General features: G+C 39.3%; 1 protein-coding gene across 2 annotated transcripts in view; it reads left to right on the plus strand.

The window, feature by feature from the left end:
• Positions 1–17,459, plus strand: part of pan3 (poly(A) specific ribonuclease subunit PAN3) — a 172,783-nt gene that overhangs the window by 106,908 nt on the left and 48,416 nt on the right. For both annotated transcript variants that reach the window (XM_060826115.1, XM_060826117.1), the window contains exons 8-11: positions 147–204; positions 7,003–7,161; positions 10,485–10,601; positions 12,568–12,669. In XM_060826115.1, coding sequence (XP_060682098.1) covers positions 147–204; positions 7,003–7,161; positions 10,485–10,601; positions 12,568–12,669 — 436 coding nt within the window. The remainder of the gene's footprint in view (positions 1–146; positions 205–7,002; positions 7,162–10,484; positions 10,602–12,567; positions 12,670–17,459) is intronic.

The raw sequence follows: 17,459 nt of genomic DNA on the forward strand, positions 1-17,459 counted from the left end.
GAATAATTTATAAAATGCTACTTTAATGTGTCGGAAGCTAGTGAATCAATATGCTGTACTGTATTGCTATGCATTTGCTCTTTAATAGAGTGATTATATATATAAATGATGAAACCACTCTATATGTTATTGATATCTCTTTATAGGAGTTGATCCACAAGCATTTAATAACTATGGCACAGATTGACCAAACCGAAAATCCAGGTAAGAGGAGTCCTACACGTTTGACATTTAGCTTTGTAGAATTAAATAAGGGTCTATCAATACTGCATGATTTCTCTTATTCAAACATTCTTGTCCATCTTCTTCCATTCTGCACTGAAACCATGTTTCTTCTATTTGTCAAAGTACTACAGATTGTTAATTTCCAGAGTCTTCTGAAAATTGTGCCTCCTTTTGAGTAGAAAACAGAGTTTTGGAGCTAAAACTGATGTGATTACAGTTGGATAACTGCCAATAAATAAATTCTCAAAACTACAGAATATTTTTATATTGCATAAATCAAATATGCCCACACAATTCTGTGATTTTATAGTGCATTTTAATCTGCAGATGATGTACATCTTGCAGCTAAATTTTAAATAGAATCTAGTTGTTACCTCAAACAAAATAATGCTTAAATTAAAAGCAATACCATATATAACATAACTGTCTTTGAGCAAAAGTGGTGTTTGCTTTAAAAGTATTTTAATGTTGTTGTGGTTCTGTTCGCCGAGCTGGAAGTTTTTGCTGCAAACGTTTCGTTCCCTGGCTAGGGAACATCATCAGTGCTATTGGAACCTCCTGTGAAGCGCTGCTTTGATGTTTCTTCCGGTATTTATAGTGGTTTGTTCTTGCCGCTTCCGGGTGTCAGTTTCAGCTGTAGTGGTTTGTATATGGGGTCCAGGTCCATGTGTCTGTTGATGGAGTTTGTGGATGAATGCCATGCCTCTAGGAATTCCCTGGCTGTTCTCTGTCTGGCTTGTCCTATGATGGTAGTGTTTTCCCAGTCAAATTCATGTTCCTGGCTGTCTGAGTGTATGGCTACTAGGGATAGCTGGTCGTGTCGTTTTGTGACTAGCTGATGTTCATGGCTGGGGATTGTTAGCTGTCTTCCTGTTTGTCCTATATAGTGTTTTGTGCAGTCCTTGCATGGTATTTTGTAAACTACGTTAGTTTGGCTCGTGCTGGCTATTGGGTCCTTTGTTCTAGTGAGTTGTTGTCTGAGTTTGAAAGTTGGCTTGTGTGCTGTTATGAGTCCTAAGGGTCGCAGTAGTCTGGCTGTCAGTTCTGAGACGCTCCTGACGTATGGTAGTGTGACTAGTCCTTTTGGTTGTGGCATGTCCTCGTTCCGTGGTCTATCTCTTAGGCATCTGGTGATAAAGTTGCGTGGGTATCTGTTTTTGGCGAATACCTTGTACAGGTGTTCCTCTTCCTCTTCCTCTTTTCGCAGCTCTGGTGTACTGCAGTGTGTTGTGGCTCTTTTGAATAGTGTCCTGATGCAGCTTCGTTTGTGTGTGTTGGGGTGGTTACTTTCATAGTTTAGGACTTGGTCTGTGTGTGTTGGTTTCCTGTGTACCCTTGTGGTGAATTCTCCGTTGGGTGTTCTCTCTACTAACACGTCTAGGAATGGGAGTTGGCTATCCTTTTCCTCTTCTCTCGTGAATCGTATTCCTGTGAGTGTGGCGTTGATGATTCGGTGTGTTTTCTCTATTTCTGTGTTTTTGATGATTACAAAGGTGTCATCGACGTATCTGATCCAGAGTTTGGGTTGGATTTGTGGTAGGGCTGTATGTTCTAACCTTTGCATAACTGCCTCTGCTATGAGTCCCGAGATTGGTGATCCCATAGCCATACACTCAGACAACCAGGAACATGAATTTGACTGGGAAAACACTACCATCATAGGACAAGCCAGACAGAGAACAGCCAGGGAATTCCTAGAGGCATGGCATTCATCCACAAACTCCATTAACAGACACATGGACCTGGACCCCATATACAAACCACTACAGCTGAAACTGACACCCGGAAACGGCAAGAACATCCATCAACAGACACATCGACCTGGACCCCACATACAAACTACTACAGCTGAAACTGACACCCGGAAGCGGCAAGAACAAACCACTATAAATACCGGAAGAAACATCAAAGCAGCGCTTCACAGGAGGCTCCAATAGCACTGATGATGTTCCCTAGCCAGGGAACGAAACGTTTGCAGCAAAAACTTCCAGCTCGGTGAACAGAACCACAACAACGGACACCCGAGCTACAAATCTTCAACCAGACTTTAAAGTATTTTAATGTGTTAACTAAGTTTAGATTTGTTTGAGCCATAAAACAGCATTGAAATTATAAACCTTGCTTTGATGTAGAACAGGTTTTTGCACAACAGAAACTGTTTAACAATTAACCACATTGAAACAAAACATAATTTAATTTCTCACTTGTCTCATCAAGTAAAAGTAATTAAGTCTTGGTAAATAGCTCAATCCTATATATTTCATAGAACAAATCTATTCTTTTAGATTACTTATGCTGTTTGATTTTATTCTTTACAGTTCACATTATTGATAAATTACAGGGCATCTTTGGATACTAATGAGATAATGGTACTAATTTTAGCTAATACATTGATTTAATTAAAGACAAATATATGTATTCGCATTCACTTTAAGGTTAGATATGTCAGTTTATAGCATTGCAACCTCTGTGACCGTTTGCTCTCTGCGGCATATAGTGGACTAGAAACTCTGTTCATCAGTCACAGTGGTAAGGTTTAAGAGATATTTTAAAGGGAGAGAATATAATTGGATTTTTAACAAGTAATTACTACAATGTGGACTTTGTGATCAAAGGCATGCCAATTGCGGCAAAAATACTTTGTGGGGCCCATGTATATGGCAGAGTCAGAGTTGTAGAACATATGAGATGGGGGAATTGTGCTTTGGAAAAGGTTCTAACTGTTGGCACAGAGAGGTCCATGCAATTAACACGTCAGGCTAAATTTAGCAGCTGGCATGATGAATGAATGTTAAAGTGAGGAAAGGGTTATGGCAGTAAACTTTGGAGGATGAGGGATTCAATATTAATCTGAGGGAGACAAATGAATGAAAAATGGTCTTAATGACAGATCAGTTAAGATGCAAGATGGTAACTTGATAGCTCCCAATTTCATATCTTTCTGAGTTTGGAATTGCCCAAGTCATAGAGTGCAACAATTCAATTCAACCTAAGGGTGTAATTAGTGGGAAAGAAGGGATCAATGACAAAGTAAAGAATTTGTAATGAAGACAAGATAATTATTTCAGTCTTCAGACTATATCACTGGAAAACATTGACTGATCTGAACAAAGTTGTCACATAAGCACTGAAGGATGTAGAGAAGTGATGGAGAATTATAGCTGGCTGTCAGTATATACACGGAAGTTGTTTTTCCAATGACATGACTAAGGAACAATATTTAGGTAATGAAGAACAGGAACCCAAGGACTGCAGAGAAGACAGGAAGCTTCTGTGGTAATGCACCGATGATATTAGTAAAGTTATTGTTGGCTTTGGTCTTTTAGATTTCTGTATAAAATAACATTGGTAAGATTGAAACAGAGTCGTGAGAAAAAAGGGCAAGAGTGAACATTTTCTAGAATTGGACAGAATCGTTACTTAGGCATGGACTAATGTTTGAGTCAACCAATTCATGGAGGGAATCATGATAGATTTTAGTATGTTTTGAGAAGGGCAAGCCAAACAGAGACACTAGAGAATTCCTAAAAGCATGGCATTCCAACTAGAACTCTATCAACAAACTCATTGACTTGAATCCCATTTATCAACCCCAGGAAAAAGAACAGGAAATGACATCACCACAAGAAATAACATCACCAACCCAAGGAATCCTAAACACACAAGTAGAAAGCGGGCCATGCCATCAGCGCTTCATCCAGTGGCTCACTGACGATGTTACATAGTATGGTGACGAAACGTCTGAAAAACAAACCTTCCAGCTCAGTGAGCAAACCAGCATCCAGATAATAGCTTTTTAAAAGGAAGGGAGATAATACCAAAGAAAATAAAACTTTAACAGCGCCACTTAACCTTGGTGTTGGGAAGAGTAGTTCACTTTAGTGGAAATGGTATCAAGAGAGCAGGAGCCAACTGTAATGGTCACATGTGGAGTGGATGGAAGAGCAACTGGCAGAGAGAGGTGTGGCAATTAACTTGGTGAGAAAGGTTAAATGCAGCAAAGCAAATGGTCTCCAACATTGTCAATTTCTTCAGCTTGTCATTTACTGGAGGTGATTATGGCGAGGGCTTTAATCAGACCACTCTGTGGAGAAAGGGAGTTGTGTTTTTCATTCCTACTATATTGATGTTACTGGCAAAGTCCATCTTTATTGCCCACCTTAATTATCCTTATGAACATATGAATTAAGAGCAAGTACAGGCTGCTAAAGTTTGCTTTGCCATTCAGTAGGATAACTGCTAATCTGATTATTCCTTGTACCTGTCCCCAATAACTTTTCAGCCCCTGATTATTAAAGCAGCGATAGGAAAATTATTGATAATGTTCAAAGATTCTCTTCCATTGCCTTTTAGAACAGAATTCCAAAAATACTGGGACCTGTGTGAAAGAAATATTTCCCTCTGTCTTAAACGAGTGACCATTACTTTTAAATAAAGAACCCCTTTTCTGGATTGTCTCTCAAGAGGCAACATTATTCCCACACGTGCCCTGTCCAAGTCCCAGCAAGATCTTGTATGTTTTAATCAAGCTGTCTTTTACTCTCCTGAATGCTACCAGATACAGGCACAGCCTGTCCAACATTTCTTCATAAGACAATCCTCCACTCCAGTTATTAGTGTAATAAACCTTATTTGAACTGTTGCCAATGTATTTATATCCTTCCTTAAATACAGAAGCAATACTGTACACCCTACTCCCAGATATGGTCTCACCAACGTCCTATATAAGTGAATCATTACCTGCCTATTTCTTATGCAGTTCCCTCATAATAAACAATTATGTTGGGTTAGCTGTCCTAATTGCTTGCTGTGTCTACATACTAACTTTTGATGTTTCATGCTGAAGTACACCCAGAGATCTCTATACCTTAGCTTTGCAATAACTCACTAATCAGATTTGTTTCTCCTACCAAAATTGATAATTTCACGTTTTCCCACAAAATACTCCGTAACAGATCTCTGGTCACTCACTTAGCCGACCTATATCCTTTTGTATCCTCCTTCAGACCACTACATAACTTTTTTTTCTCAGCAAGTTTGACAGTGATACCCTCTGTCCTTTCCAAGACATTTCTGAAAAATGTAAGAAGTTGAGACCCAAGTGATATACCACACATTACTACTTAGAAGCCAGCCAAGATTCATTTATGCTTACCCTCTGTATACAGTTACCTAGATTATTTAAGGGGTGAGGGGAGGCAGTGGTTTCCTGATAATGTCACTGGATTAGTAATTATAAACCCCATGTTAATGTTTTGGTAACACTGGTTCGAATTTCATAATAACAGATGGGGCAATTTAAATTTGGTTTAAAATGAAATTTAAAATCTAATCTAGTAATAACAATGTATTTTCTGTTAATAGGACTTTATGACAATTTGGTTCACTGATATCCTTTAGAAAAGGAATTCTGTCATTTGTCCCTGGGCTGGCCTGTAGATTCCAGACCTACTGCATTGTTGATTCTGAACTACTCTCTGAATAATTAAGGATGGGCAACAAATGCTGGTCTAAGCAGTGATGTTGTATACCATGACTAAATGGCTGGTGTACCTTGGTTTTGTTGAATCTTGGACCAAATTTGTTGTCTGGTATAATTTTCCATGATGATTTGGTATGGCTGAGCAGCTTATAGCAGAAAGTTAAGAGTTAGCCTCATTATTACAGGTCTGGAGTTACACCGAGTCCAAATCAGGTGAGGGCAAGTACCTTCTCAAAACGACATTTAGTGAACCAGATTGAATTTTACAACATCATCTAAGTTTCTGATCACCATTACTGATTTGAGGTCAATTTAGTCAACTGAATTTAAGTTGTTGTGACTGGAATCATGTCTACCTATTAGTCAAGCCCAGTTGATTATTGAGGTGTTTTGAAAAGCCTGTAAGATGGATTTGGGGGCATTTGTACCTCATTTATATTTTCTGAGTTTAAATCCCATCTGCCACTGAGGTGGTGAATTGTACTGAAGTGATATACTTAAGTTTTGGTGCAGTCAATTTTTTTGGTTTAGTGTAGAAATATGTTTTGAAGATACTTTCAATCTCTCAAACCACATGTTGGAACTGAAGTAAATTGTGAAATAATGCAAGTAATAAACATCCAGCTGATTTGCTTTTCATGTATACGCGAGTTTGCCGATTTCCACACCAATATTGTTAAATTGGGCTACCAAAATTGTTATCAATTTTTTTTAATTGAAATTTATTGAGCAATATAATCCAGTTTACTTGTTCTGCCTGTTTTTTCTGAGCATTTTCAAACTACTTCTTTGCTGAATTGCTGTTTATACATGTTGGGTATTCCCAATTTCTGAGCCTAAACAAAAGTCTTATGCTTCATTCTTAACCTTGATGTACATTTTGCTATAGGGATTACTAGATATCGTTTGGTCACAGGGACAATGACTATTTTATTCCTTCCCTTGGACACACGGCTTTATTCCTTCTGTACTAGGATCCCAAATCTAGTTATGCTCAATCTGACTGAGATTAACTCTTGAATTTGATTTCAGGAATCTAATTTCTGGTCTATAAGGCCCCACTGAGTGAACTGTCTGAGACTTTGGCTGAGTTTAATTTGATCATTTAGTTAGTTTACATTACAATAATGTAAACATTTCCCAAAGTTAAATTGAAAAACATTAAAAGTGATGATTGTGTATTAATCTGCAGAATGGGAGAAGGGAGAAAGCTTTTATTCTATTTTAGTATTTTTTCTGTGGGCAGGAGTATTGTTTTCTACTCCGTATAATAATATGTGGGTTGTCTGTTTCAGGGTTTCCAACGGAGGTAGACAACTACCACAGTCTTTTTCCTTTGGAACCTCCACCAGCTAGTCGGCTACAAAAAACAAGTAACTTTGGTTTCATTACATCCTGTTATAAAGCTATCAATAGCAAAGATGATCTCCCATATTGCCTTCGCAGAATCCATGGTAAGGAAATTTAAACATGCAGTCATTATATCTCAACTGCTTGTTAGTATTCTGTAAAGATTACTTTAATCATGTGTTGTAAAATTTGTGTCCATTTTGAGTTTAATGCTTGAAATCAAAAGTATAGGTAACGTTAAGGGGATAACTTTTAACTTTGGCAACCCAGTATCAATATAAACTTTCAAGCTGGTAAATACAAACGATGAAATTCAATACTCCAGTAGGCAGGTTAGGGTACTCTGAGAACAGTGGTGCAGGAGTGTCAGCCTGTGCAATTGTCCAAGAGTCTGAGGTTCTCTTGGCTAGTTTGGATGGGGGCGGGGCTGTGAAGTGGACGAACCAAATTACTACAGAACTGTAGTAAAGGAAACCATTCAACTAGGAACACGCAAAAGAAATGTATTACAGCAGACAGCATAATCAATGGATTGCAGTTTTCTCTGCAGAAAAAGCTGGAGTCCAGAAGGGCCTGGTGTCCATCCGGTACCAGTGTTCAGGGTATCTGCTCTGGGCTGGAGAAAAGCTTGCAGTGGGAGGGAAGTGATCAAGTTGACCTGGTGCATATTGGCACCAATAACATAGGACCAAGAAAGAGATTCTACCAATATGAGGAACTTGGCACCATGTTAAGAAGCAGAATCTCAAATTTAGTAATCCCTGAATTATTGCCTAAACCATATAATTGCATAGGATAAACAACATTAGATGAATGTGGGAGAAGTCCCTTTAGTTTATGGGGCACTGACATCAATACTGGGGAAAATAGGATCTGTGCCCTTGGAATGGCCTAATCTGAACCATAATGGAACTGCAGTTCTTGTGAACTGCAAACTAGGTAAGTAAAACAAGTTTTAAACTAAATAATAGGGATAAGAATCCAAATTTAGGAAGTTGTGAATTGAAGAGTGGGGAAAATACAATCGATGAAGGAGTCAATGTTGAGAAATGATAAACAGACAATGACGGGAAGTGGCAGATCAAGAGCAGAGGTTAGACAAATATTAAAAGGATAAAATGTAAGGAACTGTATTTGAATGTATGTAGTATTTGAAACAAAACAAGTGAGCAATTAGTACAAATTAAGTTAAGTTTTTACAATTTAGTGACCATAAGAGATGTGGCTGTAGGATTACTCAGATTAGGATCTGAATATTGAAGGGTAGCTGACATTTATGAAGGATAGGAAATGGGGCATTGTTGGAAGATTGGCTCTGTTCTTTAAAGGAACTATCAGTACAATAGGAATGAATTACCTAAATTTGGAAAATCAATGTAGAACCAGTCTGGATAGAGGTGAGGAAAACTAAAGACAAGAGACAAGTGGAAGTTGAGTACACACCCCTGAACAATAACCACATGGGTAGGTCAGGGTATCAATGAACAAATAGTAAGAATTTGCTAAACGGGTACAGCAATTATCATGAGGGATTTTAACCTACATGTAGACCAGAATGATCAGATGGGAAAAAGTGAAGAATTCACTGAATGTTGTTGGGATAGTTTTTAGACATCAACCAGACAGCAAGCTAAACTCGGAAAAAGTGAAGACTGCAGATGCTGGAGATCAGATCCAGAGTGTGGTGCTGGAAAAGCACAGCTGGTCGGCAGCATCCGAGGAGCAGGAAAATTGATGTTTCGGGGTTAAGCCCTTCATCAGGAATTCTTGATGGTGCCTGACCTGTATGCTTTTTCAGCGCCACACTCTCGAGCAAGTTAAACGAGACTTGGTTTTGACAAATGAAATGGGATTGGTTACTGACCTCATAGTGAAAGGCTCCTTGGAAGCAGTGACCACAATATGATTAAATGTTGCGTGCAGTTTAAAGGAAAGAAGTATCAGTCCAAGACTACTATGAGGACAGGAAAGCAGAGGTAGTGAAAGTGAACTAACAATTTACATTAAAGGATAGATTAGTAAAGATGCAATTGCAAACATTTAAAGGATATTTCAGAGGATGCAGAATAGATACATATCAACAATAAAAAAAATCTAAGAGATGGATCTGCCATCCATGCTAAATAAAAATCCAAAGCTAATATCAAACTTAAAAGACGCATACAACAACAGAAATCACTGGAAAAACTAAGTAGGTTTGACAGCAGCAGTAGAGAGGCCAGTCAAATTATGTTTCTGGCCCAGTTAACATATAATTAAATGGCATGTAGTTCTGCCAAGAAAGCTGGCATGTTGGCTCAGTAACAGTAAACAGAGTATGAATAAATGGGTCTTTTTCAGGCTGGTAGGATATCTATCACTAGTAGTGTGCCACAGGGTTGTGCTGGGGCCTCAACTCTTTACAATTTTATATAAAGTATTCAGTTGAAGAGATGACGGGATGGTAGCTAAGTTTGCTGATGGCAATGATAGATAGACTGGATTGTAAAGAAGACATAGAGCCTAGAAAACAATGTAGATAAGCTAAATAAGTGGGAAAAGATCTGATAAATGGAGTGCAATGTGGGAAAATGTGAATTTGTGCGTTTTGACAAAGATTAATAAAGCATATAATCTAAATAGTTCTGAGGTAGAGAATCTGAATGACATAACATGTGAATTGTGGAAGTTTTGTACGCAGGTACAATGAGTAGTCAGGGAAACTAATAGAATTTTATGTTTTATTGTGAGGAGAATTCAATAGAAGAGTTAACATGTTAGGCTTCAGTTTTGTAGGGTGTTGGTCAGAGTACTGTGTACAGCACTGGTCACTGTACTTGGGGAAGGATGTAATGCATTGGAAGTAGTTCAGAGAAAGTTTACTAATGCGTAGAATGGATTGCCTGATGAGTAAATGCTAGACAGATTATGACTTCATCCTCTGGAGCTTTGAAGTATCAGAGGTGACTTAATTGAAACACAAGATCCTGAGGGTACTTGACCAAACAGATATTTCCTCTTGTAGCACAATCCTAGAAGGATTGCCAATTTAAAACAGAGATGAGAAAACATTTTTTCTGAGGGTTTGAGTATTTGGAATTCCCTTCCTCAAAAGGCAGTGGATGAAGAATTTTAAAATGTTTTTAAGGTAGAGATAATAGACCCTTAATTACCAATGAGGTGAAAGATTATTGGGGATATGCAGGAATGTAACATTGAGATTAAAATCAGATCAGCCATAATCTTATTGAATGGTAGAGCAGGCTTGAAAGGCTGAGTGGCTTATTTTCGTTCATATGTATTAATTTGAACAGTACAACCATTCTGTATGCCAAAATGCAAGTTCTAAATGTTCGAATTGCACATGAACCCTTAAAAACAGAAATATTGGACCAGATTGTGGAGGTGAAAGAACACCATTTTAATAAAATTTTGGGTACTATTCAAGGTTTTCGTCTTATCAACACAAAGTGTATGGTATTAGTGGACATGTGGAAGAAGATTCAACATTCAAATACAGTAACACTCCGAGAAGTATTCACCACCAAAGCATTTGGAGAGCACTGTGAGTAGCAACTCCTCCTCTACCCCCACTCCCTCCACCACGACACCAGCCAGCGCACACGAGATAATGCACATTTTCAAGAAGTGTCTTGAAAACTGACATTGTTTCTTGTTGAAACAGATGTATTTTTTGGGGGGGCATTCTTTTCCAAATAGCTAAGTTGATATTGTAAGTTCTGAGTTGTATCTGTAATTTTCATTATATACTTGTGCACCAAGACAACAAGTTATCTACAAAGATTTTACATTTTTATCCTCATTGTGCTGTTTGCATAAGTATATCCTCATTAAGTAAAAAGACTAAGGCAGCTTATGTTTCTGGACAAAACCTAGTACTGTGTTTTACTTCACCTAAAAGAAGGGCAGGTGATATGTGATTTGGCAAATTACAAAGAATGAAAGATGAAAAACCAGTGTGCATCTGTGTGAGATTTGGAGGAAAAATCTAAACTAAGCTGGGAAGAGTCACCAAGTTTAATACTCTGAAGGTATCGAACTGATTCATGATATCACGGTGAGGCAAGGAGAAGAATTACCTCAGCCAGTTCAGGGATTGCATCAATGCTGTTGCCATTACTAAGAATGCCCTGTAACCAATTCAGCATATCTGACCCCTTCCTTTTGCTTTCCCAGTTTATAAATTAACCAAAACTCAAAGGCTTATGAAAGTTACTGTGTGCCCCCCCCCCCCCCCCCCCATGTTGTTTCCTTTTTTGTGTAATGGTGGAAGCATAACCATATTAGATTAGATTACTTACAGTGTGGAAACAGGCCCTTCGGCCCAACAAGTCCACACCGACCCGCCGAAGCGCAACCCACCCATACCCCTACATATACCCCTTACCTAACACTATGGGCAATTTAGCATGGCCAATTCACCTGACCCGCACATCTTTGGACTGTGGGAGGAAACCGGAGCACCCGGAGGAAACCCACGCAGACACGGGAGAACGTGCAAACTCCACACAGACAGTCGCCTGAGGCGGGAATTGAACCCAGGTCCCTGGCGCTGTGAGGCAGCAGTGCTAACCACTGTGCCACCGTGCCGCCCGTTAATTGTACCTTAGATTTTAAAAAATCTCTAATTGCAGTGTAATTTTTAATAAGCATCCTATATTTGTATTCGCTTAAAAACATGAATAATGTTTACATATTTCAGGAGTGTGTTTATCCGAGTGAAGTACAAAAGTGTTAAATGTTCTAACTAAATTTTAACTACAAATAGCGTTAACAATAATGTTTACTAATATAGTAAATTAAGTTGATATTTGGATTATTTCATAGATAAAAGTTCAAAATAATCAACTGCATTTTGTAGCACAGATGTGTAATCATCAACCTGAGAGCCTGAAAGCTAAGGGATTTAATGGAATTAGAAACTGGAAGTATTCTCCATTAGTAAGATTTTTTTAAAAGATAATTTTTCCAAGTCTTTACAGTTACAAAATATTTTGTAAGTGAGATGGTGATGTAGTGGGAATGTCACTGAATAATCCAGAGGCTAATACCAATGCTATAGAAACAGTTGTTCAAATTCCACCATGGCAGCTGATGAAGTGTAAATTTGGTTCATAAATCTAGACTATAAAGTTATATCAGTGTTCAGGGAAGGAAATCCTTACTTCGTCCAGTCAATATGTGACTCCTGACTCCTAGCAAGGTGGTTAACTATTAACTGCCCTCTAAAATTGGCTGTATAGTCACTTAATTTAAGTGCAATAAGGGAGGGACAATAAATGCTGGTCTTGCCAGTGATGCATTCAATTTAAAAAAAAGAAAAGCTCAATGAAGCATGTAATATCGGTATTGTTGGAGGCTTTTTAAAAATCTTTCTTCCATGTGGTGTTTCCCATCAGTTATTGTCTGCATATTTTAAAGAAAAAGCATGAAGTTTAAAGTTGTTGAGAAGTACAGTGAACTGCAAGTTTATTTTTTTATGTAGATTGCATTGGTTGCTTTGTCTACAGCACTCGTATTTGCTTACGACTTCCATGCTGGAGCAGAGACTATGATGACCAGGCACTTCAATGATCCAGGTGCTGATGCCTATTTCACTAAAAGAAAATGGGGTGAGCAGAAGTACATTTTTAATTCAAACATTTCCTGTTCTATTTAACAATTACTGTATTAAAATCTGCAACAAAATGTACACTTCTGTATCATAACTTAAGTGTATCAGAACATTGAATGAACTTCTCAGGAACATTATAAAACAAATTCTGATGCCAAACCATGTGTAGGATAATATTTGTAGGGATCAATGTTCAAAATAGATGGGGGTGTTAGGCAAGTTCACCCCCAAAATCTTCAAATAGCTCTGGAAAATAGTGCTGACAAGTGAGAGAAAGTCACCCCCCCCCCCCCCCCCCCCCCCCCCCCCCCAAACTCCCCCCAAATAAAAAGCTGAATGGAGGATTTGCTACCCAGTCAAAAGGCTAGTTTTTCTCCTGTGCTTGCTGCTGATTGGCCCACTATGTGTAAGCAATAGCAATAAATAAGGCTGGAGGGCTAGTGGTGGCAAAGCAAGGCTGCAAGTTGAGGACAGGGTTTGAAGCTGGGACCCTGGAGACTGACTTAGCTGGGCAATAGCTAGGGAATGGGAAAATTACTGGAGTTTCCTGTTGCTGGATTGGAACAAGAGAGAAGAGCCTGAATTTGAAGATATTATGGGTGTGGGTGGTATAAGCTGCCTAATGCAATGGGAGAGAAAGAGCAAACTAGCTTTTGATTCGGGGTTGCTGTAGAAAAGGTGGAAAGTATCTGAAAGGCAAGAAGAGGGTCTGCTAAGAGGAGAAAATGTTTTTAAACTTTTAACAAAAAAAATACTCAGCTACCTGGGAGCAGGAAAACCAAGGGAATGCATTCATTCCAAATGTGAAGTCTCTACTCTAAAGATGCTGGAGATCAGGAGCTACTATATGGCGAAAACTCTCGTGGATACAATTTTATTAGGCATGTATCAATTGTGTTATTTAATATTGAACAGTTTTATTTCATGTAACTTTGTATTTGTGGTACCATATCTCAAAGTGTCTTCATTAGTTACTTGAGGTGCAGTGAATGTGTTAAAAATGAACATATATTACTTTAACTGAGACCTCACCAATGTAAAGAAAGCCTGCTTGAGTTGATGGCTTTTTGTTTTTCAATCATTTATTGCTATCTTATGCCCATTGTCTTTTGCTTATTTGATTTCTGAGACATGACAGCATTTAATGTTTTTCTTTTGTGTTGTGACTTTGTCTAATGGTGTGGTGATGATTGTTGGGCCTGTTGACAAATTATTCTAGTTCTGCTTCTTTGAATGTTTGAACTTTCCACATGTCAACACAAATGCTCAGTGACTGTATCACCTAGTGAGAATGAAAAGGATCCCTGAAAACCAAAAGGCTTCCCCTAAAAATGGAAAAATAACCATTAAGAAATCTCAAGTGGAGTTCTTGGAGAACCGAGAAATTATTTTGATCCTTGCATAATCCAAAATAATCCAAATCAGAACATTCTGGTAATCTTAGATGGATGTGAAGCTGGAGGAGTTTACAGAAATTGGACAATAAATGCATGAAAGGGCTTGAAAACAGAGCTGAAAGTTAAGACGTTGGTTCAGGATGGCTTCATGTTTACAGAAGGTGGGATGTGGGAGACCAGCCAAGCGTTCATTGGAGTAGTTACATTGAGAAGGTGTAACAAAGGCACAAATTAGGTTTTCAGCAGTTGATGAACTGAGTCAAGGGCAATGTTACAGAGGTAGAAGTAGAAAATCTTACTAATGGTACAACTATTACTTCAGAAGCTCATTTCAAGATCAGTAGTGACACAGGTTGTGAACAGACTGGAATAAGCTCTCACTGTTGATGGGAGAGAGATGGAATTGGCAGCTAGAAATGAACTTTGGAACTGCCAATAAAATAATTCAGCAACTGGAAGAGTTGAGAGAGATGGTGATATGATAGAGATTTGTCATTGGCATAGCAAAGATAAGTGGGAAAACAGAGGACTGGGAAGCTTTTAAAGAACAACAGAGGATTACTAAGAAGGAAATACGCAGAGGAAAAATGAGGTGCGAAGGTAAACTGGCCAATAATATAAAAGAGGATAGTAAAAGCTTTTTCAAGTATGTGCAAGGCAAACAATGGTTAGGACTAAAATTGGGCCCTTGAAGACAGAAACAGGGGAATATAATATAGGGAACAAAGAAATGGCAGAAGAATTAAATGGGTACTTCAGATCTGTGTTCACTGGGGAAGACACAAGCAATCTCCCTGAGGTAACACTGACTGAAGGACCTGAACTTAAGGGAATCTGTATTTGCCAGGATTTGGTGTTGGTGAGACTGTTAGGTCTGAAGGTTGATAAGTCCCGGGGGCCTGATGGTCTACATCCCAGGGTACTGAAGGAGGTGGCTCGGGAAATCGTGGATGCGTTGGTGATGATTTTCCAGAATTCGATAGATTCGGGATCGGTACCTGAGGATTGGGGAGTGGCTAATGTTATACCACTTTTTAAGAAAGGTGGGAGAGAGAAAGCAGGAAATTATAGACCAGTTAGTCTGACCTCAGTGGTGGGAAAGATGCTGGAGTCTATTATAAGGGATGAGATTATGGCACATCTGGATAGTAGTAACAGGATAGGTCAGAGTCAGCATGGATTTATGAAGGGGAAATCATGCTTGACTAATCTTCGAGTTTTTTGAGGATGTAACTCTGAAGATGGACGAGGGAAATCCAGTAGATGTAGTATACCTGGACTTTCAGAAAGCTTTTGATAAAGTCCCACACAGGAGGTTAGTGAGTAAACTTAGGGCGGATAGTATTGGGGGCAAAGTACTAGATTGGATTGAAAATTGGTTGGCTGATAGGAAACAAAGGGTAGTAATAAACGGCTCCATTTCGGAAAGGCAGGCAGTGACCAGTGGGGTACCGCAAGGATCCGTGCTGGGACCGCAGCTTTTAACAATATATGTTAATGATATAGAAGATGGCATCAGCAATAACATTAGCAAATTTGCTGATGATACAAAGCTGGGTGGCAGGGTGAAATGTGATGATATTAGGAGATTACAGGGTGACCTGGACAAGTTAGGTGAGTGGGCAGATACATGGTAGATGCAGTTTAATGTGGATAAATGTATGGTTATCCACTTTGGTGGCAAGAACAGGAAGGCAGATTACTACCTCATGGAATTAATTTAGGTAAAGAGGCAGTACAGAGAGATCTGGGTGTTCTTGTACACCAGTCAATGAAGGCAAGCATGCAGGTACAGCAGGTAGTGAAGAAGGCTAATAGCATGCTGGCCTTCATAACAAGAGGGATTGAGTATAGAAGCAAAGAGGTGCTTCTGCAACTGTACAGGGCCCTGGTGAGACCACACCTGGAGTACTGTGTGCAGTTCTGGTCTCCAAATTTGAGGAAAGACATTCTGGCTATTGAGGGAGTGCAGCATAGGTTCACGAGGTCAATTCCTGGAATGGAGGGATTACCTTACACTGAAAGACTGAAGCGACTGGGCTTGTATACCTTTGAGTTTAGAAGACTGAGACGAGATATGATTGAGATGTATAAGATTATGAAAGGGTTGGACACTCTGGCGGCAGGAAACATGTTTCCGCTGATGGGGGAGTGCCAAACCAGAGGACACAGCTTAAAAATACGGGGTAGACCATTTAGGACAGAGATGAGGAGAAACTTCTTCACCCAGAGAGTGGTGGGTGGGTGGAATGCTCTGCCCCAGAGGGCAATGGAGGCCCCGTCGCTGAATTCATTTAAGAAAGAGTTGGATAGAACTCTCAAAGATAGTGGAATCAAGGGTTATGGAGATAAGGCAGGGAACGGATACTGATTAGGAATGATCAGCCATGATCATATTGAATGGCGGTGCAGGCTCGAACGGCTGAATGGCCTACTCCTGCACCTATTGTCTAAATGAAGACTGCTCACAGGAAATTAGGTTATTGGCAGTTTCATGGTGATGCAATCAAAAGATTGATCCCATAAACAAGGTGAGCTCAGAGAGTAAGTTCAGAACTAGTGCAGGAGGGGAAATTTGAAAGCTGTTTGAGGTAACTCTGTGGAAGGGAGGTGTATAGTAGAGAAACGTGGTTGGATTATTTTCATCTTGGGTAGTGAAATGCTGTTGCAATCCTGTGACCAGTGGAGTGCCACAAGGATCGGTGCTGTGTCCTCTACTTTTTTGTCATTTACATAAATGATTTTGATGCGAGCATAAGGGGTACAGTTAGTAAGTTTAGAGGTGTAGCGGACAGTGAAGAAGATTACCTCAGATTACAACAGGATCTTGACCAGTTGGGCCAATGGGCTGAAAAGTGGCAGATGGAGTTTAATTCAGATAAATGCGAGATGTTGCATTTTAGGAAAGCAAATCTTAGCAGGACTTATACGCTTAATGGTAAGGTCTTAGGGAATGTTGCTAAACAAAGAGAACTTGTACTGCAGACTCATAACTCCTTCAAAGTGGAGTCACAGATAGATAGGATAGTGAAGAAGGCTTTTGGTACATTTTCTTTTATTGATCAGAATATTGAGTACAGGAGTTGGGTGGTCATGTTGCGGCTGTACAGAACATTGGTTAGACCACTGTTGGAATAATGCGTGCAGTTCTGGTCTCCTTCCTATCAGAAAGATGTTGTGAAACTTGAAAGTGTTCAGAAAAGATCTACAAGGATGTTGCCAGGGTTGGAGGATTTTGAGCTAGAGGGAAAGGCTGAACAAACTGAAGCTGTTTTCCCTGGAGTGCCAGAGGGTGAGGGATGACCTTTTTATAAGAGGCTTACAAAATCATGAGGGGCATGGATAGTATAAATAGACAAAGCCTTTTCCCTGGGATGGGGGAGTCCAGAAC

This window comes from Hemiscyllium ocellatum, chromosome 6 (assembly GCF_020745735.1).
Source record: "Hemiscyllium ocellatum isolate sHemOce1 chromosome 6, sHemOce1.pat.X.cur, whole genome shotgun sequence".
In the NCBI taxonomy this organism is placed as follows: Eukaryota; Metazoa; Chordata; class Chondrichthyes; order Orectolobiformes; family Hemiscylliidae; genus Hemiscyllium; species Hemiscyllium ocellatum.